At 33.8% G+C, this 24,083-nt stretch overlaps 1 protein-coding gene across 1 annotated transcript in view; it reads right to left on the bottom strand.

Annotated features, from left to right (window-relative positions):
- LOC101892782 (dopamine D2-like receptor) overlaps positions 1-24,083 on the bottom strand; it is a 250,824-nt gene that overhangs the window by 81,086 nt on the left and 145,655 nt on the right. Inside the window, exon 5 of the mRNA XM_059120935.1 lies at positions 16,600-16,790. Within this exon, the coding sequence (XP_058976918.1) occupies positions 16,600-16,790 (191 nt within the window). The remainder of the gene's footprint in view (positions 1-16,599; positions 16,791-24,083) is intronic.

The following is a 24,083-nucleotide window of genomic DNA, read 5'->3' on the forward strand; positions in this document are numbered from 1 at the left end:
GTACTGGATTCATTTTATGTGAGAGATACGTATATTATTTTCAAAATTCTTGAGTTTTTGCTCAAATATATAGGCATTTTGGTGAGGATTTTACAAAAAAAAAAAAAGTTATTCGTGATGGTATTCAAGCCTAATAGTGTGATTTCTTTATATTTGGCTGGAAAATCACATGTGGCTATCGTTAGAGCCCTCCAGCATTTAAATGTGAATAAATCTTTTGTGCCTCGTACCATCGCTCGTTACCGTGATACTGGTAGCGTAGCCTGACGTCAAGGAAATGGACAGAAGAAAACAGCAACATCAGCAGAAATGGTTCAAAAAGTAAGGAAGCGACTTGATCGAAACCCGCGTCACAGTGGCCGAAAAATGGCTCGTGAGCTCAACATATCGCAGTATTCCATTTGGTAAATATTGAAAAATGAGCTCAGGGTAAAGCCATTGAAATTCCAAAAAGTGCAAGAATTTACCCCGCAATAGAAAGAGAATAGACTCAAAAGAGGTAAAGAGTTGCCTCGATTGGCCAAAAGTGGTGAACTGACAAATTTGGTTTTCTCCGATGAGAAAAAATTCGTTCATTCCTAAATGATCGTATTTACTTGCCAAAGAGGTCAGGTGAAAATGTGCACCTTCGGTTGACCACTAGAACTCAAGCGCCGCCATGGTGATGGTGTGGGCCACAATAACAACCGATTGTTGCTCACCGCTCGTATTAATCGACCGTGGCATCAGAATAAATGCCGAATATTATCTCGAAAATATTGTGGGGGGTGTATTAAAGCCTTGAGCACGCAAAAATTTTGGCCGCATACCTTAGACATTCCAACAGAACTCAACACCATCGCACTCAGCACGCACCACCCAAGAATGGTTACAAAATTAGGTTCTTCGCTTCATGTCAAGCGCGCAATGATCACCAAAATCTCCGGATACCAAGCCGTTGGACTATTGTGTCTGGAGTATTTTTGGTTGGCACTAAAAAATATCAAAGTGTCGATCACCTCAAGCAAACGCTACGCCGGGAATGGGTCAAAATACCGCAGAGTAAGATTCGAGCGGCGTGTGATGGTTTCATTGACTGTTTGAAGGCCATGATTCGTAATCAATTCGAACAAATCTAAACTTATTCTAAAATTTGATACTATTTCCGAAATTGTTTGCTTTCATTCAATAACATTTAGAAAAAATGTAAAAATTGTGGCGTATGACTTTGTTGCAGTTTTTTTTATCTCACCCTCTATTGTTTGCAATATTTCATCTCAATGGGATAATAAATGCGACCTGCATTTTGTTCACAAGAATACATGGACGAACAAACGGACAAACGGACTGACATGAATAAATCGACTCAAAGTGAAATCCTCAAAAGTAACTATTGGTCCATCTTGCTTCCTTCCTTCTCCCTTCCAAACAAATACACAACGACATAATACCCTTACCACTATGTGGTGTAGGGTAAAAAGAAACCCTGGCACAACTCAATTTAAATGGAAATATTAGATGTATGCCGATTATGCAATATAACAGCCCACTGCTATTGGTTCCACTTATGAAATTATCAATAGTTAAAAAAAAAACAAGTAAAAAAGCTGTAAGTTCGGCCCGGCCCTCCACAATATGACACAAAATTTGGCCCTTTTCAAAAAAAGAAACTCGGTAAAAATTCTGTTTAAATCCTAAAAATATTAAATGTAACCGTCATATTAGGGTCCAAACGACGACGTGGACCAGAATAGGCAATTTTTATCATAAGCCATTACAACATTCAAATGCGAAACTTGAAAAAATCGGTGAATAATGTACTATTATATGGGGGCTATACCAAAATGTGGAGCTGCACAGACAATTTTCTGTCTTAGGCTGCAGTATCTATTACGAACTTCGCTAAAATTATCAAAATACCGAATATAGGAAGGTACCGGGGGCTATACGAAGACATAGACCTGCACAGACAATTTTCTGTCATAGGCTGTAGTATTCATTACGAACATCAACTACCAAATTTGAAACAGTTCCAGTGAATAATGTCGCTAAAATCATCAAAATACCGAATATCGGGAGGTACTGCTATATGGGGGCTATACGAAGACGTAGACGTGCACAGACAATTTTCTGTTTTAGGGTATAGTGTCCTTTTCGAACTTCAAATACCAAATTTGTAACAATTCCGGTGATTAATGTCGCTAAAATCTTCAAAATACCGAATATTGGGAGGTACTCTTATATGGGGCTATATGAAAACGTGGACCTACATGACCCATTTACGAACTTAACCTGCCTACTGGCAAAATGTGTGCAGATAGACGGACATCGCTAAATCGTCTTAGAATTTTACGCTGATCAAGAATATATATACTTTGTTGGGTCTGACATGAGTATTTCGAGGAGTTACAAACAGAATGACAAAATTAATATACCCTCCATAGTATGGTGTATATAGGGTATAAAAACAACTAAATATTTTGATGTGTCGTGGTTCCACAATCAAGCGGTATATATTAGATTATTAGCGACGCGCAATTCCTAATTTCAGAATGTAAACGGTTACGGCAGAAATCAAAAATTCAATTCATATTTACGGTAACGGTTATGGCTATTGCGTTATAGTATGTCACAAATTTTACCCCAAGGGATTGAGTAGAATACCTTTTTCATATTGGTACGGCACGTCTAATTAAACCTTAACTTATAAAAATAAAATTTAATAAACATCCTCTATACAGTCCTGAAGCTACAGTCATTCCCACAGGCAGCTAAATACTTCTAGACAAACAGAGAATATTTGTTGTTGCAAAACAGAGAATCTTTAGCTGATCAAGTGAATTTTTCGAGAAGTTATAAAGGGAACTACAAATATCATATACTCTCCATATATGTTGCGAAAAATATCAATAACACGTCCCAACCGCATATATGACTGGTCATAGGTTAATTGTAAATTTTTGTAGTCAAATCGACTAATAGTTGTTACCAATATTTCCGATACATTCTATCTACCCATATTCCCTAAAATATTTAAATATTACTTCGATTGTGTATTCTGAATGAACATGTTTCATAAGGTTGTAAAATAAACTCGCCGCAACATTCCAGGCTGCAGCAACATTTTCTACACAAACTGTAAGAAGTAAATAAATCTTCTCCTAATTATTTGAAATACCATTTTGGAAATCTAATATTTACATGAATCATGAAAATCGATATTGAATACTGATTTCTCCCCCCCCCCCCCCCCCCCCCATTTCGTGGAACAATCACTTCTTTATTTCTGAAGAAAACTTAATTTACATTCGAACATGTTCGAACATACTCGAGCTCAACTAAAGATTTTTCAAATAAATATTGATGGAAGTAATCAAATTTCCTGGAATTTTATTTCGACACACACACACGAATGTATAACTATGTATGTATGTTGATTGATGCATAACACTTCAAATGCTCCTCTCTTGTTTACACTTTCAATTTAATATAGGCATGAAAATAAAATTTCCGAAATCTAATAAAGATTTTTACGAAAAAAAGTTTATGAAATGAAAACAAAACAGAATGAAAGAAAGGAGAAGAAGGTGATTTACATTTCTCTGCTGTCCAGCAGAGATAGGCATATATGTATGTATGTAGGTGTGCATAGGCAGCAAATATGGAAATGTCGTTCGGGTTGTAGTAGTCAAGTAAATTCATCTTGCCTTTATGGAAATATTGAAATATTTTTCATAAATAACAAACTCAACATTATGCAAATATTAATTTACGACACTTTAATGGACGACAACTTAACAGACTTCTAAAAACATTTGTATGCTCGCAAAACATGCATACATTCGACGTGATGTGCATATTTATATGATGAAGACAGGTTGTGGTTGCTATACAGGATGAGATAAAAAAGGGTAAGCAAAGGCTATAGTGGTGCGGGGCCGACCATGTGATACCCAATAACACTACAATATTTTAGAAGCCCATTTATGTCCAAATCCATTTTGGAAGATTTCGCTTTAGAGATTATGTCACGGAGCACTGCCCAGATATTACCCTTATCATTTTGACCAGGGATATTTGCCCAATATCTACGCACTCCGTGCTGTTAGTTATTGTGGTCCATTTTACAGCTAAATATAGTCCAATGCTTCCATGTCCTTAACTCTCTTCTCAGGCGCTTCGCTTGGCTTAAATTTTTTTTTTTTGGTTTATATAAATATTTTTCGATCATCTACAAAAGCAAGAGGCCTCTCTGTATTCCTAAATTTAGACTCATCTATACGATTTTCTTGTTTACGAAATTTGGCTATATTCTTCAACGAAATCAGCATAAAAAAGTTAAAAAGCAGTAAGTTCGGCCGGGCCGAACTTTGAATACCCTCCACCATTTGGAACGAATTTGGAAATTTTCAAAAAAATAAAATCCTTAAAAAATTCTGTTAAAATTTTAAATTTACCGAATATAGCCGTTATATTGGGGTCTATACGACATGGACCTACATAGGCATTGTTTGTCATAAGCCTTTACCATATTCAAATTCGAAATAAAATAAACGGTGAATAATGTAGCTAAAATCATCAAAATATCATATATAGGGAAGTACCGTTATATCGGAGCTATGCGAAGACCTGGACCAGCATAGACAATTTTCTGTCACAGACTAGAGCATCCATTACGAACGTCAAATACGATATCTTAAATAATTTCGGTGGGTATTGTACCTAAACTCGTGAAAATACCGAAATAGGGAGGTACTGATATATGGGGCCTATACGAAGACCTGGACCTGCATACACAATTTTCTGTCACAGACTGTAGTACCCATTACGAACTCTAAATACGTAATTTGAAACAATTCTGGTGAATAATGACGCTAAAATCATAAAAATACCGAATATCGGGAGGTACCGTTATATGGGTGCTACATGAAAACGTATAAAAACCCATAAGTACGCCTTTTGTGTATTTCGGATATCGTCTGTAAGTAACGTTGGTATTTTTTCACAAAAAAGTAGTCGTCCATTCTGTGTAGTGGTCCGCAGCCCTAACCTCTAACATCATGCGAAATTTCGTGTTCTTTGGTTTCTATTTGTGACCTTTATAACGGCTGTAAAATCAGAAACCTTTTTAGTTCTTGGTCCATTTCAACCCCTAAATATATTACGGACAGAGTGTTGAAGGGTATAAAAACTGCAAAAAAGTCAAACGCCTTAATTTTATTTTTTTTAATTTTATGGAAGGAAAGCAGAAAAATGTCGGATTAATTTTAAAATATGTTAAGATTGTTTCGAATTAGTCACCTTTGGCACGAATTATGGCCTTTAAACGGCCAATGAAACCGTCACACACTGCCCGAATGTTGTTCTGCGGTATTTTGGCCCATACCCGGCGAAGCGCTTGTTTAAGGTGATCGACACTTTGGTAGTTTTTAGTGCGAACCTTGCTTTCCAAAATACTTCAGAGACAATAGTCCAACGGATTGGTATCCGGAGATTTTGGTGGTCATTGTGCGCTGGAAATGAAGCGAGAAACCTCATGTGGTAACAATTCTTGGGTGGCACGTGCTGAATGCGATGGCGCTGAGTCCTGTTGGAATGTCCAAGGTCTACGGCCAAAATGTTGGCGTTCCCAAGGCTTTCATACACCCTCCAGAATATTTTCGAGATAATATTTGGCATTTATTCTGATGCCATGGTCGATTAAAACGAGCGGAGAGCGATCATCGGCTGTTATGGAGGCCCATCACCATGGCCGGCACTTGAGTTCTGGTGGCCAATCGGAGGTGCACATTTTCAGCTGACGTCTTTGGCAAGTAAACACGATCATTTTGTTTGTTTACAAACAGCTGGACAAAGAATGTTTTCTCATCGAAGAATTCTAAATTCGGCTCTGCACCACTTTCGGCCAAGCACAGCAACTCTTTAGCTCTATTTTCTATTTTCTTTCCGTTGCGGTGTAAGTTTGGAACTTTTTGGAATTTCAATGGCTTTATCCCGAGCTCATTTTTTAATATCTGCCAAATGGAATATTGCGATATGTTCAGCTCACTAGCCATTTTTCGACCACTGCGACGCGTGCTTCGATCAACCCGCTTCTTTACTTTTCGAACCATTTCTGCTGATGTTGCTGTTTTCGTCCGTGCACTTACTTGACGACGGTCTACGCTACCAGTATCACGGTAACGAGCGATGGTACAAGGCACAAAAACTGGTATCACATTTAAATTCTGGAATGCTCTAACGATAGGCACTTGTGGTTTTCCAGCCAAATATGAAGAAATCACACTATCGCGCTTGAATTCCATCACAAATAACTTTTTTTCTGGAAAATTCTCACCAAAATGATCTTGTACGCTTGTTAACAATATAGTAAGCTGTCACTGGAATAATTTTAACAGCTGTCGCAATAGTGGCTTAGAAATGACAGCAGTCTGAAGTTGGTGGCAGTTTTTTCATCTCACCCTGTATATTATTTCAGATAAAGAAAAAAACTGTGGATTATATGGAAAATTTAGGTTTATAAAAATAGATGCCTTCATAATGTTGTTCGGTTATTACAAAAAAATCGGAAGCTGTAATGATTGTAAGTAAGTTTTGGAAGGTGAAGCTAAACTTGAAACATCTTTTTTTTAAAAAAACTCACATCGGGTCTTGGCTCTAAGCCATTTTATCCATTCAATTTCCCGTTACCCTGTAGATATTTTCGTAACTTTAAGTGTGCACAGTGCACACGCACACACATTCACAACTATACATATGTATATTTTTATTTAAGTGTAAGTGTACTGAAAAATTTGCATTTCTTAAACTTTATCAAATCGAGAAAATATGCAAACAAACAAGCAAACATACCAGTCAGCCAACACCCAGCCCTCCACCAAATCCCATCCACCACCCAACCGAGCATTTGTTATGTTTGTTTTATGTAAAAATTGCAGCATCATCAACATATTTTAAATTAGTATAGCTCAGGGCGGGCAAGGAACTTTTACAAAAAAGAAAAAGGAGAGGAAATAAATAAAAGAAAAATGCCTTGCATATGTAAGACCCACTGAGAAACAAAAACAAAACACATGACACTTGTGGCCATATAAAAAGCATTGGTAGTTCTGAATAAATTATGATGTAAAACAAATACATACATATTCCAACCATAATCTTTGTCAGGAGAATAATGTGTTGGAAAGTCAGTTGGGGGAATAGCTATACAGCCCAGCTTAATGGCAAGTGACAGCATTTGTTGGTCATGTGAGGGGAACGTGAGAAACATTAAAGCAATCCATTTGTCAATATGTATGTCAATTGAATATGAATGATAAGAAAAGCAATTTTTATGGAAATCTTGTCACTGATTATATTTTTTTTAAACCTTTTTTAATCTTCTTTTACGAAGGATATTCTACCATATTTGTGGTAGCAATTGCTTCAAGAAATACTCTCATTCTTAGCCCTCCCACAGAAGATGGATGTTATTATACCATCAGTCATATAGCGGCCTCATCTAAATAACGGCTTTAGAACTTAGGTATCCTTGGATCAAATCCATTTCAGTAAATTTGTAATCGATTAATCGAAGCCCTAAATATCGATCAATCCAAACCCTAAAATATACATTTTAGACCCCATGAAGTATTTATTTTCTTGATCAGCATAAAATTCTATGTCGATTTAGCGATGTCCGTCCATCTATCCGTCTGTGGAAATCACTCTACCTTCCGAACGAAATAAAGTAGGTTGATAACATTTTATTCAAAGTAGATTAATAAAATTTTATTGAAAATGGGTCCACGTCTTCGTATAGCACCAATATAACGGTACCTCCCAATATTTAGTATTTTGATGATTTTAGTGAAATAATTCACCAGAATTGTTTCAAATTTTGTATTTGAAGTTCGTAATGGGTCGTTCCAAATGGTGGAGGGTATTCAAAGATCGGCGCGGCCGAACTTGCGGCTTGTATTAAAAATATCTAAAAAATCCACGTTTATTGGTCTGTGGGTCCTTGAGAAAAAATGTTTAGAAAATCCACCTTTATTGGTTTGTGGGTCCTTGAGAAAAAATGTTTAAAAAATCCACGTTTATTGATCTGTTGGTCCTTGAGAAAAAATGTTTAGAAAATCCACCTTTATTGGTTTGTGGGTCCTTGAGAAAAAATTTTAAAAATCCACGTTTTTTGGTCTCTTGGTCCTTCAGAAAATTTTTTTTAAAATCCACGTTTATTGGTCTTTTGGTCCTTGAGAAAAAATGTTTGAAAAATACACGTTTATTGGTCCTTGAGAAAAAATGTTTAAAAAATCTACGTTTATTGGTCTATTGGTCCTTGAGAAAAAATGTTTAAAAAATGTACGTTTATTGGTCTATTGGTCCTTGAGAAAAAATGTTTAAAAAATCTACGTTTATTGGTCTATTGATCCTTGAGAAAAAATGTTCAAAAAATCTACGTTTATTGGTCTATTGGTCCTTGAGAAAAAATGTTTAAAAAATCTACGTTTATTGGTCTATTGGTCCTTGAGAAAAAATGTTTAAAAAATCTACGTTTATTGGTCTGTTGGTCCTTCAGAAAAAATGTTTAAAAATCCACGTGTATTGGTCTGTTGGTCCTTGAGAAAAAATGTTTAAAAATCCACGTTTATTGGTTTGTTGGTCCTTGAGAAAAAATGTTTAAAAAATCCACGTTTATTTGTCTGTTGGTCCTTAAGAAAAAATGTTTAAATATCCACGTTTATTGGTCTGTTGGTTGTTGAGAAAAATGTTATAAAAATCCACGTTTATTGGTCTGTATATCCTTGAGAAAAAAATGTTTAAAAATCCACGTTTATTGGTCTGCTGGTTGTTGAGAAAAAATGTTTAAAAAATCCACGTTTATTGGTCTGTTGCTCCTTGAGAAAAAATGTTTAAAAAATCCACGTTTATTGGTCTGTTGCTCCTTGAGAAAAAAATCTACGTTTATTGGTCTATTGGTCCTTGAGAAAAAATGTTTAAAAAATCCACGTTTATTGGTCTGTTGGTTGTTGGGAAAAATGTTATAAAAATCCACGTTTATTGGTCTGTATATCCTTGAGAAAAAAATGTTTAAAAATCCACGTTTATTGGTCTGCTGGTTGTTGAGAAAAAATGTTTAAAAAATCCACGTTTATTGGTCTGTTGCTCCTTGAGAAAAAATGTTTAAACAATCCACGTTTATTGGTCTGTTGCTCCTTGAGAAAAAATCTACGTTTATTGGTCTGTTGGTCCTCGAGAAAAAATGTTTAAAAAATCCACGTTTATTGGTCTGTTGCTCCTTGAGAAAAAATGTTTAAAAAATCCACGTTTATTGGTCTGTTGCTCCTTGAGAAAAAATGTTTAAAAAATCCACGTCTATTGGTCTGTTGCTCCTTGAGAAAAAATCTACGTTTATTGGTCTATTGGTCCTTGAGAAAAAATGTTTAAAAAATCTACGTTTATTGGTCCTTGAGAAAAAATGTTTAAAAAATCCACGTGTATTGGTCTGTTGGTCCTTGAAAAAAAATGTTCAAAAAATCCACATTTATTGGTCTGTTGGTCCTTGGGAAAAAATGTTTAAACAATCCTCTTTTTTTTTGTCTGTTGGTACTTGAGAAAAAATTTTTAGAAAGTCCATGTTTATTGGTCTGTAGGTCCTTGAGAAAAAAAAAATTAAAAAAATCCACGTTTATTGCTCTGTTGGTCCTTGGGAAAAAATGTTTAAAAAAATCCACGTTTATTGGTCTGTTGGTCCTTGAGAAAAAATGTTTAAAAAAATCCACGTTTATTGGTCTGTTTGTCCTTGAGAAAAAATGTTTAAAAAATCCACGTTTATTGTTCTGTTGGTCCTTGAGAGAAAAATGTTTAAAAAATCCTCGTTTATTTGTCTGTTGGTCCTTGAGAAAAAAATGTTTAAAAAATCCACGTTTATTGGTATGTTGGTCCTTGAGAAAAAAATTTTAAAAAATTCTCGTTTATTTGTCTGTTGGTCCTTGAGAAAAAAATGTTTAAAAAATCCACGTTTATTGGTCTGTTGGTCCTTGAGAAAAAAATGTTTAAAAAATCCACGTTTATTGGTCTGTTGGTCCTTGAGAAAAAAAATTTTAAAAAATCCACGTATATTGGTCTGTTGGTCCTTGAGAAAAAATGTTTAAAAAATCCACGTTTATTGGTCTGTTGGTCCTTGAGAAAAAAATGTTTAAAAAATCCACGTTTATTGGTATGTTGGTCCTTGAGAAAAAAATTTTAAAAAATTCTCGTTTATTTGTCTGTTGGTCCTTGAGAAAAAAATGTTTAAAAAATCCACGTTTATTGGTCTGTTGGTCCTTGAGAAAAAAAATTTTAAAAAATCCACGTATATTGGTCTGTTGGTCCTTGAGAAAAAAAATTTAAAAAATCCACGTATATTGGTCTGTTGGTCCTTGAGAAAAAATGTTTAAAAAATCCACGTTTATTGGTCTGTTGGTCCTTGAGAAAAAAATGTTTAAAAAATCCACGTTTATTGGTCTGTTGGTCCTTGAGAAAAAAATGTTTAAAAAATCCACGTATATTGGTCTGTTGGTCCTTGAGAAAAAATGTTAAAAAAATCCACGTTTATTGGTCTGTTGATCCTTGAGAAAAAATGTTTAAAAAATCCACGTTTATTGGTCTGTTGATCCTTGAGAAAAAATGTTTAAAAAATCCACGTGTATTGGTCTGTTGATCCTTGAGAAAAAAATGGTTAAAAAAATCCACGTTTATTGGTCTGTTGGTCCTTGAGAAAAAAATGTTTAAAAAATCCACGTTTATTGGTCTGTTGGTCCTTGAGAAAAAAATATTTAAAAAATCCACGTGTATTGGTCTGTTGATCCTTGAGAAAAAAATGTTTAAAAAATCCACGTTTATTGGTCTGTTGGTCCTTGAGAAAAAAATGTTTAAAAAATCCACGTTTATTGGTCTGTTGGTCCTTGAGAAAAAAATATTTAAAAAATCCACGTTTATTGGTCTGTTGGTCCTTGAGAAAAAAATGTTTAAAAAATCCACGTATATTGGTCTGTTGGTCCTTGAGAAAAAAATGTTTAAAAAATCCACGTTTATTGGTCTGTTGATCCTTGAGAAAAAATGTTTAAAAAATCCACGTTTATTGGTCTGTTGATCCTTGAGAAAAAATGTTTAAAATATCCACGTTTATTGGTCTGTTGATCCTTGAGAAAAAATGTTTAAAAAATCCACGTGTATTGGTCTGTTGATCCTTGAGAAAAAATGTTTAAAAAATCCAAGTTTATTGTTCTGTTGGTCCTTGAGAAAAAAATGTTTAAAAAATCCAGTTTTTTTGGTCTATTTGTTGGTCCTTGAGAATAAAATGTTTAAAAAATCCAAGTTTATTGTTCTGTTGGTCCTTGAGAAAAAAATGTTTAAAAAATCCAGTTTTTTTGGTCTATTTGTTGGTCCTTGAGAATAAAATGTTTAAAAAATCCACGTTTATTGGTCTTTTGGTCCTTGAGAAAAATTTTTTAAAAAAAATCACGTTTATTGGTCTGTTGGTCCTTGAGAAAAAAATGTTTAAAAAATCCACGTTTATTGGTATGTTGGTCCTTGAGAAAAAAAATTTTAAAAAATCCACGTATATTGGTCTGTTGGTCCTTGAGAAAAAATGTTTAAAAAATCCACGTTTATTGGTCTGTTGGTCCTTGAGAAAAAATGTTTAAAAAATCCACGTTTATTGGTCTGTTGGTCCTTGAAAAAAATATTTAACATATCCATGTTGGTCCTTGAAACAAATATTTAACAAATCCATTTTAGTCCTTGAAAAAACTATTTAACAAATCCACGTTGATCCTTGAAAAAAATATTTAACAAATCCACATTGAATTAAAAAATCCACATTTATTGTTCTGTGGGTCCTTGAGAAAAAATATTAAAAAAAATCACATTTATAGGTCTGTTGGTCCTTGAAAAAAAATGTTTAAAAAATCCACGTTGGTCCTTGAAACAAATATTTAACAAATCCATGTTGGTCCTTGAAAAATATATTTAACAAATCCATGTTGGTCCTTGAAAAATATATTTAACGAATCCACGTGGATCATTTAACAAAATATTTAACAAATCCATGTTGGTCCTTGAAAAATATATTTAACGAATCCACGTGGATCATTTAAAAAAATATTTAACAAATCCACGTTAGTCTTTAAAAGAAGTATTTAACAAATCCACGTTTGTCCTTGAAAAAAATATTTAACAAATCCAAGTTGGTCCTTGAAAAACATTTAAAAAATCCACGTTTATTGGTCTGTGAGTCTTTGAGAAAAATGTTTAAAAAATCCACATTTATTGGTCTGTGGGTCCTTGAGCAAAACTGTTTAAAAAATCCACGTTTATTGGTCTGTTGGTCCTTGAGAAAAAATGTTTAAAAAATCCACGTATATTGGTCTGTTGGTCCTTGAGAAAAAATGTTTAAAAAATCCACGTTTATTGGTCCTTGAGAAAAAATGTTTAATAAATCCGCATTTATTGGTCTGTGGATCGTTGAGAAAAAATGTTTAGAAAATCTACGTTTATTGCTCTGTTGGTTCTTGAGAAAAAATGTTTAAATACAACTTTTGACCTGAAGGTTTAAACAAATTCCCATTTGTAGGTGTGTCGGTCCTTGAGAACAAATGTTTAAAAATCCATGATTATTTGATTTAAATAATCATATATTGTACGATTAGAATAATGAAATGAAATATTGAATTAATTTTAAACGGATATTAATCTTTTATTTTTCTTTGAAATTGAAATTGGTATTCCAAAAAAAAAAACATCGTTCAATGTCTAGATGATACTGTCTTTATGTAAAAGTCAACATTTTACTATTGATAGAACGTTTATTGGTCTGTTGCTCCTTGAGAAAAAATCTACGTTTATTGGTCTATTGGTCCTTGAGAAAAAATGTTTAAAAAATCCACGTTTATTGGTCTGTTGGTCCTTGAGAAAAAATGTTTAAAAAATCCACGTTTATTGGTCTGTTGCTCCTTGAGAAAAAATGTTTAAAAAATCCACGTTTATTGGTCTGTTGCTCCTTGAGAAAAAATGTTTAAAAAATCCACGTTTATTGGTCTGTTGCTCCTTGAGAAAAAATCTACGTTTATTGGTCTATTGGTCCTTGAGAAAAAATGTTTAAAAAATCTACGTTTATTGGTCCTTGAGAAAAAATGTTTAAAAAATCCACGTGTATTGGTCTGTTGGTCCTTGAGAAAAAATGTTCAAAAAATCCACATTTATTGGTCTGTTGGTCCTTGGGAAAAAATGTTTAAACAATCCTCTTTTTTTTTGTCTGTTGGTCCTTGAGAAAAAATCTTTAGAAAGTCCATGTTTATTGGTCTGTAGGTCCTTGAGAAAAAACAAATTAAAAAAATCCACGTTTATTGCTCTGTTGGTCCTTGGGAAAAAATGTTTAAAAAAATCCACGTTTATTGGCCTGTTGGTCCTTGAGAAAAAATGTTTAAAAAAATCCACGTTTATTGGTCTGTTTGTCCTTGAGAAAAAATATTTAAAAAATCCACGTTTATTGGTCTGTTTGTCCTTGAGAAAAAATATTTAAAAAATCCACGTTTATTGTTCTGTTGGTCCTTGAGAGAAAAATGTTTAAAAAATCCTCGTTTATTTGTCTGTTGGTCCTTGAGAAAAAAATGTTTAAAAAATCCACGTTTATTGGTATGTTGGTCCTTGAGAAAAAAATTTTAAAAAATTCTCGTTTATTTGTCTGTTGGTCCTTGAGAAAAAAATGTTTAAAAAATCCACGTTTATTGGTCTGTTGGTCCTTGAGAAAAAAAATTTTAAAAAATCCACGTTTATTGGTCTGTTGGTCCTTGAGAAAAAATGTTTAAAAAATCCACGTTTATTGGTCTGTTGATCCTTGAGAAAAAATGTTTAAAAAATCCACGTGTATTGGTCTGTTGATCCTTGAGAAAAAATGTTTAAAAAATCCACGTTTATTGGTCTGTTGGTCCTTGAGAAAAAAATGTTTAAAAAATCCACGTTTATTGGTCTGTTGGTCCTTGAGAAAAAAATATTTAAAAAATCCATGTTTATTGGTCTGTTGGTCCTTGAGAAAAAAATGTTTAAAAAATCCACGTATATTGGTCTGTTGGTCCTTGAGAAAAAATGTTTAAAAAATCCACGTTTATTGGTCTGTTGATCCTTGAGAAAAAATGTTTAAAAAATCCACGTTTATTGGTCTGTTGATCCTTGAGAAAAAATGTTTAAAAAATCCAGGTTTATTGGTCTGTTGATCCTTGAGAAAAAATGTTTAAAAAATCCACGTGTATTGGTCTGTTGATCCTTGAGAAAAAATGTTTAAAAAATCCAAGTTTATTGTTCTGTTGGTCCTTGAGAAAAAAATGCTTAAAAAATCCAGTTTTTTTGGTCTATTTGTTGGTCCTTGAGAATAAAATGTTTAAAAAATCCAAGTTTATTGTTCTGTTGGTCCTTGAGAAAAAAATGTTTAAAAAATCCAGTTTTTTTGGTCTATTTGTTGGTCCTTGAGAATAAAATGTTTAAAAAATCCACGTTTATTGGTCTTTTGGTCCTTGAGAAAAATTTTTTAAAAAAAATCACGTTTATTGGTCTGTTGGTCCTTGAGAAAAAAATGTTTAAAAAATCCACGTTTATTGGTATGTTGGTCCTTGAGAAAAAAAATTTTAAAAATCCACGTATATTGGTCTGTTGGTCCTTGAGAAAAAATGTTTAAAAAATCCACGTTTATTGGTCTGTTGGTCCTTGAGAAAAAATGTTTAAAAAATCCACGTTTATTGGTCTGTTGGTCCTTGAAAAAAATATTTAACATATCCATGTTGGTCCTTGAAACAAATATTTAACAAATCCATTTCAGTCCTTGAAAAAACTATTTAACAAATCCACGTTGATCCTTGAAAAAAATATTTAACAAATCCACATTGAATTAAAAAATCCACATTTATTGTTCTGTGGGTCCTTGAGAAAAAATATTAAAAAAATTCACATTTATAGGTCTGTTGGTCCTTGAAAAAAAAATGTTTAAAAAATCCACGTTGGTCCTTGAAACAAATATTTAACAAATCCATGTTGGTCCTTGAAAAATATATTTAACAAATCCATGTTGGTCCTTGAAAAATATATTTAACGAATCCACGTGGATCATTTAACAAAATATTTAACAAATCCATGTTGGTCCTTGAAAAATATATTTAACGAATCCACGTGGATCATTTAAAAAAATATTTAACAAATCCACGTTAGTCTTTAAAAGAAGTATTTAACAAATCCACGTTGGTCCTTGAAAAAAATATTTAACAAATCCAAGTTGGTCCTTGAAAAACATTTAAAAAATCCACGTTTATTGGTCTGTGAGTCTTTGAGAAAAATGTTTAAAAAATCCACATTTATTGGTCTGTGGGTCCTTGAGCAAAACTGTTTAAAAAATCCACGTTTATTGGTCTGTTGGTCCTTGAGAAAAAATGTTTAAAAAATCCACGTATATTGGTCTGTTGGTCCTTGAGAAAAAATGTTTAAAAAATCCACGTTTATTGGTTTGTGGGTCCTTGAGAAAAAATGTTTAAAAAATCCACGTTTATTGGTCTGTGGGCCCCTGAGAAAAGATGTTTAAAAAATCCACGTTTATTGGTCTGTTGGTCCTTGAGAAAAAATGTTTAAAAAATCCACGTTTATTTATCTGTTGGTCCTTGAGCAAAAAATGTAAAAAAGTCCACGTTGATTGGTCTCTTGGTTCTTGAGAAAAAATGTTTAAAAAATCCACGTTTATTGGTCAGTTAGTCCTTGAGAAAAAATTATTAAAAACTCCGCATTGAATGGATTTCAACAATCATATATTGTACCTTTAGAATAATAAAATGAAATATTGAATTAACTTTAAACGGATATTAATCTTTTATTTTTGTTTGAAATTGAAATTGGTATTCCAACAAAAAAACATCGTTCAATGTCTGGATGATACTGTCTTTATGTAAAAGTCAACATTTTACTATTGATAGAACGCCGAGCAATAAGAATGATAGTTTCACAACTTTTCATTTCCCTTTTGCAATTTTCAAAGATTCTGATAAAAAATCGAAGTAACAAATCACATTTCCTTTGGTATTTATTTTCCATTGATTCCAAGAAATATATATATAATAGAGGAGGTACAAAATGGATTTTTCTTCCAACTGACAATTGATTTAGCCATGTGAGGGGACAATCGGGGGTCATTAATTTGGAAGTCAATTTAAAAAAAAAAAAAAAAAAACAATGAACAACTCAGACAAAATTTCAAAATATATTACCCTCAATAAGGACCCAAATGAATGTACCTTTCTCATGCCGCAAAGCCGTTGCAATTGCATACCCTGGATCCAACATTGCAACATGGCGCATAAAGAATATTGTATAAATTTCTATTTGTTCGATGCACATAAAGACATACCTATACATTTAGATAAAAGTAAAATGATGGCAATATTTGTTCAACAAGATTTCAAAGAATGAATTGTAAGCAAAACCCATGGAGAATTATGGGGCGGGGGGAGAAGCATAAAGCAATATTGGTTGTGAGGATGTGTTTTTTCCTTCTTTCTTTCTTTCTTAAAATGGTTTCATGAGTATTGAAATGGTACAATAACAACAACAGCAACTACATACCAGAGCGTAGACGGCGAATGGCATCACAACTACAGCTACCAACAGATCCGCTATTGCCAGTGAAACGATGAAATAATTTGTAACCGTTTGTAAGGAACGTTCACGAAACACAGACATTATCACTAATATATTGCCAAATAATGTGAAAATTGGAAAAACTATTAATATGAGTGCCCAATAATTTCGGGTAACTGCAACGAAAGGAGAAGAAAATGAAAAAGAGAGAGAAATTGTGTAAGTAGTATTCATTAAATTTTGTACATTTTTCAAAATAGTTATTATCGCAGATATTTATCTCTCTTGAGTTCAACAACAAAATACATTAAGTGAAAATAATATTTTCATGTCTAGAAACGATTAATAAAAACGGGTAAAATAAAATAAATAAAACTTATTTACTATCATTATTACATTGGAAGTAAATTGTCAGGCAATTGTAGCAATGCATTGTTTATGGAGGAAATTTCATTACCACCAGAAAAATATTATTATTTACATCACAATTAATTTTACGAAGGTCAATGTGCTATTTATTATTGATTATAATTTAAATGATAAGGTAAGTTGCACTACTAAAACTTTGAGAAGATGGGAGTGTTATTTTATTAAATTTTCAAAAAAGTGGAATATTTATTTGAGATGTCTAATTTCCAAATATTTTTTTTCGGGATAGCTAATTTCCCTTACAGTTTAAAATACAAACTTGTTGAAAAACGTGTTTATGGCTCTCAAAATTATATGGAACTGTTTCAAAACATGGGACTTTAATAAATAAATAATCATCTCTTCCGATAAAAATTGTGATCTAGACCAAAATATACGAAATCGACTTGTACAGCCATTAGGGGATAGTGTCAACATTTGACCCAATGAGAACACAAAATTATAAATTACAGTCAATTCGAAATTCAGAATACCCGTAGGAAACCTAATCTGTGGGTTATATTTAGTAATTAACCTATACTGAACATTTTCGGACATTACAACTAATTTGGTTATAAGTCTCAAGCCTTCAAATCGGATCAAATAGTGCATCTCCAATGCACATTTTTAAAGAAGATTCCGAACACACACAAGATTCAGAACTATTAAAATACAGCTTATTTGGTTGGAATCTTCAAAATACCGAAAATCAGGTGGTACCGCTACATACCCAAAACGTGGACGGATATAGTCCATTTTCAATTGCAAACAGCTTTGAAGAGTCATGTTTTATTTGATTTTCTAAAATACTGTTATATCTACAGAGTGAAATGAAAAAACTGCAACCCACTTCAGACTGCTGTCATTTCTAAGCCACTCGTCCGACAGCTGTTAAAATTATTCCAGTGATAGCTCGTTATATTGTTTACAAGCGTACAAAAGCATTTTGGTGAGAATTTTCCAGAAAAAAAAAAGTTATTCGTGATGGAATTGAAGCGTGATAGTGTGATTTCTTTATATTTGGCTGGAAAACCAGTGGCTATACTTAGAGCACTCCAGAATTGAAATGTGAATAAATATTTTGTGTCTCATACCATCGCTCGTTACCGTGATAGTGGTGGCGTAGCCCGACCTCAAGGAAGTGGACGGAAGAAAACAGCAACATCAGCAGAAATGGTTCAAAGTAAAAGTAAAGAAGCGACTTGATCGAAACCCACGTCGCAGTGGCTGAAAAATGGCTCGTAAGCTGAACATATCGCAATATTCAATTCGACAAATATTGAAAAATGAACTCGGGGTAAAGCCATTGAAATTCCAAGAAGTGCAAGAACTTACACCGCAACAGAAAGTAAATAGACTCAAAAGAGCCACAGAGTTGCTTTGCTTGGCCGAAAGTGGTGAACTGCTGAATTTGGTTTTCTCCGATGAGAAAACATTCGTTGTCCAGCAGTTTGTAAACAAACTAAATGATCGTGTTTACTTGCCAATAAGGTCAGCTGAAAATTTGCACCTTCGGTGGGCCACCAGAACTCAAGCGCCGGCCATGGTGATGGTGTGGGCTGCCATAACAGTCGATGGTCGCTCTGCGCTCGCATCAATCGACTGTGGCAACAGAATAAATGCCGAATATTATGACGAAAATATTCTGGAGGGTGTATTAAAGCCTTGGGCACGCAAACTTTTTGGCCGCAGACCTTGGACATTCCAAAAGGACTCAGCACCATCGCACTCAGAACCGCGGCACCCAAGAAAGGTTACAAAATGAGGTTCCTCGCTTTATTTCCAGCGCTCAATTGCCACAAAAATCTCCGGATACCAAACCGTTGGACTATTGTGTCTGGAGTATCTTGGAAATCAAGGTTGGAACTAAAAAATATCAAAGTGTCGATCACCTCCAAAAAGGGCCTTGCCGGGAATGAACCAAAATTCCACAGAGCAACATTCGGGCAGCTTGTGACGGTTTCATTGGCCATTTGAAGGCCATAGTTTGATGCTATTTCGGACATTTTTTGCTTTCATTCAATAAAATAAAAAAAGAAAAAAATGTAAGAACTATGGCGTTTGTTGCACTTTTTATCTCACCCTTTACATGCGATGACCATCCAAATTGTCAAACTTCTGGCCAAGAAATTGTTCTGTTATTTGTCCATTTCAACCGCAATGTAATCATGTCCATCATTTCTGACCTTAACCCCACATCCATGCTAAATTTTGTGAGTATCCCATCATAATTGTAACCTGTAGCGTGATTGAAATTTAACATGGGCAGACGGAAAAAATTCCTTAACAATTGCGAGAACAAAGGCTCTGTACCATACTCCCGAAAGATTTCTATTGGACTCGGGGTAATCAGGGTATTGATGATTTGTCAAGAAGATTTCCATCTGTGTTTCATTCCTTCTAAGAAAATATGGGAACAGAAAAGCCCTAAAGCATCAGAAGACCTGGACCTGCATAGACAATTTTTTGTCACAGACTGTAGTTCCCATTACGAACTCTAAATACGGTGAATAATGACGTTAAAATCATAAAAAATAAGACGTCTACAATCACAGACAATTTTCTGTCATAGGCTGTAGTATCCGTTACGAACTTCAAATGCCAAATTTGAAACAATCCCGGTAAATAATGTCGCTAAAATTATCAAAATACCGAATATCGGGAGGTACCTTTATATGGGGGCTATACCAAAACATGGACCTACATGGACCATTTTCAATACCAAAAGTCCTTCAGTCAAATATACATTTGAGTAAAATTTTATCAATCTACTTCAATTCGTTCGGAAGCCAGAGTGATTTCCACAGACGAAAGGACATCGCTAAATCGACATCGAATTTTATGCTGATCAAGAATATATATACTTTGTGGGATCTAAAATGTATATTTTGAGGTGTTACAAACGGAATGACAAACCATAGTATTGTGGAGAGTATAGAAATAAAGTCCTAGCGCTATAAGCACAAAACGAAATGAACATATTTCGCACCATTTACCGCATTCATGCCAAATAAAATAAAATAATGAATTTAATTATGGATTAAATGTTTCAACCTACAGCGTGACTTTAATCCCATTTTATAAGCACTCCGCAGACGAACGTATTAAAATAAATCCTTATTAACTGATTACTGTCTGTATCATAAATAATGCTATTAACACAAAACACCTATTTCATAAATATATAATAAATATTCTCATAACTTGTCTCTTTAAAGCCTTTCAGTAAAAACCTTAACAATTTTCTCACAGGTTCCTAACAAAGCCTAGACTTGCATTCATTAATCAAATTTCACCCACTCATCTATCTCTCTCTCTCTATGGCTAGGTGACGATGTACACATGTCAAAGGTGGCTGGTTGTTGTGTCTGTTTGTGTGTGTGTCATGTTTATCGTACATAACACCTCAACACAAAATAATGGGAATAATATTTGTCTTGTCATCATCTTATAGTTCGACATTATTTGGGTTGTCAACATGAAATTTGTGGGTCATAAATTTCAAGGCAACAAAAAAAAGTGAGAAAATACAAATCATTGTTATGTAAAAGAAACGCCCTGTAAATCTAACAACAATTGAATACAAGAAGTGGGATGAATATTATAATATAAGACTAAAAAGAAATCTAAATTTAATGACTTCTTTAATAAAATATACATCAAAAAACTGATATATTTCCTCGCCATAGAAAAACCTAATTTAGGTCCCAATCTATTGTCTATAAAACCTTTAATGTTTGGGTGTAGCGTTAAATAGAAGGTGTGGCAACATTTGTCAAATATGCTTTCAATTGATTACGAACTTTAAATTAAGACCTTCAAAGTTCCAAAAATTGGGGATCATTCCTGCCTTCCTGGGTATATATTGAGCAATTGCAGTCAATTCGCCAAAAAGATGTTACTTAAACCCTCAAAAAAACTAAAGCCGCCTTCTATCGCCATGTGGTCGACACGCCAAAAGAGAAGTCTTTATTAGAAATATTTGGTACTATGAATTTTCATTTAAATTTCAAAACCTTTGTTGAAAAATTGGGCTGAAATCGTCGAAATGCCGAAAACGAGTTAAGCTAACCTAAGATACAAGTGGACATGCTTTTTTATCTCCTCTGACTGACTGACCGGGAATCAACGCCCTTACGCAACGGCTGAAGCTAGAACTTCGCACGAGGGTCAGTCTTGGTGCATAGGCATGTGATAAGGTTGGGTTTTTGAAAATTCTTTCTAAATTTACGAAAAGTACTAAAATGTAGTAAAAATTTAATATTTTGTATTAGACAAACGGAATGACAAACTGGAATTTTGAAATGTGAAACGAGAGACACTGATGGAGTGAATTTTAGATGTACCAATTTCCGAAGTTCGAATTTTGAAGTAGAAAAAGCTGAAAAATGTTAGTAAACTTCTTGAATTGTACTCTTTGGTACAATGTGAACAGATATAGCAAACAACTTCAATCCAGTTTGAAAAATAGGTTTGATATGAAGGTGGTATTGAACATTTAGGTATGAACGGCTTTATATGGAATTTTGAAATTTTGTTTTAGTGTTCTTGTTGGTGGTAGGTTTAGATTTAGGGGTGGTTTCAAAAAATATGTACTAAAAGTACTAAATGTTACTGAATGTAGTATTTGGGTAAGGAATGAGTTGGAAGTCCAAAATTTTAGAATTAGAATCAACTGTTGTGCTGTTTGGTCAACACGTGGTGGGGAATTTGAAAATACGTACTAAAAAGTACAAAAAGTACTAAATTGTATTAACTTTGGTATTTGGGGAAGGAAAGGAGCTATAAATCTGGAGTTTGGAGTGAGAGTATTTTTTGTTGTGTCGGATACTAGACAAACTAAAGGGTTTTTCAAAATTCTAACAATACGTATATATCAAAGATACCAAAATGTAATAGACTTGGTGTCACTGGGACTTATAGGAACGAATGTTGGAAAAACCCTGGAATTTGGTATGAGCATCAGTTCTTGAAATTGGCTTTGATATAACGATGTTGTTTTGGAAATGTGTACTAAGTGTAAGAAAAGTACCAAATGGTACTAAATTCGATACAATTCCAATGAGTTAAGAGATAGTGGTTGAAATCCGAAATTCGGTATTGGGGTTGCTGTTCATGTGTAACCAGGATATATGTAGATGGTTTCGGCAATGTGTCCTGTCATTGAATGAAAATTACTAAGTGGTGCTGCATATATTTGTTATTGGGTTGAGGGATAGGGATAAAATAATGAAATATGATATTTTAGATTACTGACGGTATCTGTACTTCAGATTTGGCGGTGGTTTGGTAATGCGTCCCATATTTGTATGAAAAGTACTAAATGGTACTAAATTTGCTTTTCGATGTAGGAATAGGGCTGGAATCCTCAAATTTGATATTGATATCATTGTTGGTGTCTGTAGTTGAGCGAAAGTAGGGGTTTCGGAAATGTGACGAAATGTACGAAATGGTGCTAAATTTTGTATTGGGTGAAGGGATATGGCGGTTGTTTGTAAATGCGTTCCATAATTGTGCGAAAAGTACAAAATGGTACTAGATTTGTTTTCGATGTATGAATAAGGCTGGAATTTTCACATTTGATATTGAGTTGTCAGTAGTTGAGTTGAGTTGGTTTAGGCAATATGTATTAAAATGGTACGAAATGTACTAAATGTACTATATATGAAGGGAAAGGCCTGGAATCCCCACATTTGATACTGAGGTCTTTGTTGATATCTGAAATTAAGATATGGAGGCGGTTTTAAAAATGTGCCCTAACTGCACGAAAGTGCAAAGTGGTATAAATCGCTGTTGGGTGAACCGATAGTGATTGAAATCTCAAATTTTATATTATATATAATCTGAAGAAGGTGACTTGGAAATGTGTACTATAATTGTACGTAAAGTACCAAATGGTACTAAATTCTACATTGAGTGAAGGAGAGAGCTTAATTCTCGAAATTTTATATTGAGATCTCTTTTGGTATCTGGCTTTGTGACATAGAGGTGACAGTGGAAATGTGTACTATAATTGTGCGAAAAGTGCTAAATGGTACTAAATATAGTATTGGGTAAAGGAATGGGATTGGAATGAATTTTTAATATTGAGGTCTCTGTGGAGTAAAAATCCAGAAATTTGACCCCACAAAGTATATATATATTCTTGATCAGCATAAAATTCTATGTCGATTTAGCAATGCCCATCCGTCTGTCCCTCTGTGGAAATTACTCTAGCTTCCGAACGAAATGAAGTAGGTTAATAAAATTTTACTCAAATGCATATTATATGACCGCAGGACTTTTGATATTGAAAATGGGCCATGTATGTCCACGTCTTCGTATAGCCCCCATATAACGGTACCTCCGGATATTGGGTATTTTGATGATTTTAGAGACATTATTTACCGAAACTATTTCAAATTTAGTATTTGAAGTTCGTAATAGATACAACAGCACAAAACAGAAAATGGTTCATATAGGTTCACGTCTTCGCATAGCCCCCGTATAACGGTACCTCCCGATATTCGGTATTTTGATGATTTTAGCGACATTATTTACCGGAATTGTTTCAAATTTGGCATTTGAAGTTCGTAATGGATACTACAGCCTATGACAGAAAATTGTGTGTGTGGATCCACATCTTCGTAAAGCCCCAATATAACGGAACACCCGATATTCGGTATTTTGATGATTTTAGCGACATTATTTACCGGAATTATTTCACATATTGTATTTGAGGTTCGTAATGGATACTACAGCCTATGCCAGAGAATTGTCTGTGCTGGTCCACGCTTTTACTGAATTCGGAATTTTGATGATTTTAACTACATTATAGACAGATTTTTTTGAAGTTTCGCGTTTGAATATTGTAATAGCTTTTGACAAAAGTTGCCTATGCAGGTCCACGTAGCCTTATAGATCCTATCATACGGCTACATTCGGTATTTGTAAGATTTTAACAGAATTTTTAACGGATTTTATTTTTTGAAAATTGCCAAATTTTTATCAAATGGTGGAGGGTATTCAAAGTTCGACCCGGCCGAACTTACAGCTTTTTTACTCGTTTTTTTTTTTGCTTG

Source organism: Musca domestica, unplaced genomic scaffold, assembly GCF_030504385.1.
Source record: "Musca domestica strain aabys unplaced genomic scaffold, Musca_domestica.polishedcontigs.V.1.1 18, whole genome shotgun sequence".
Lineage (NCBI taxonomy): Eukaryota > Metazoa > Arthropoda > Insecta > Diptera > Muscidae > Musca > Musca domestica.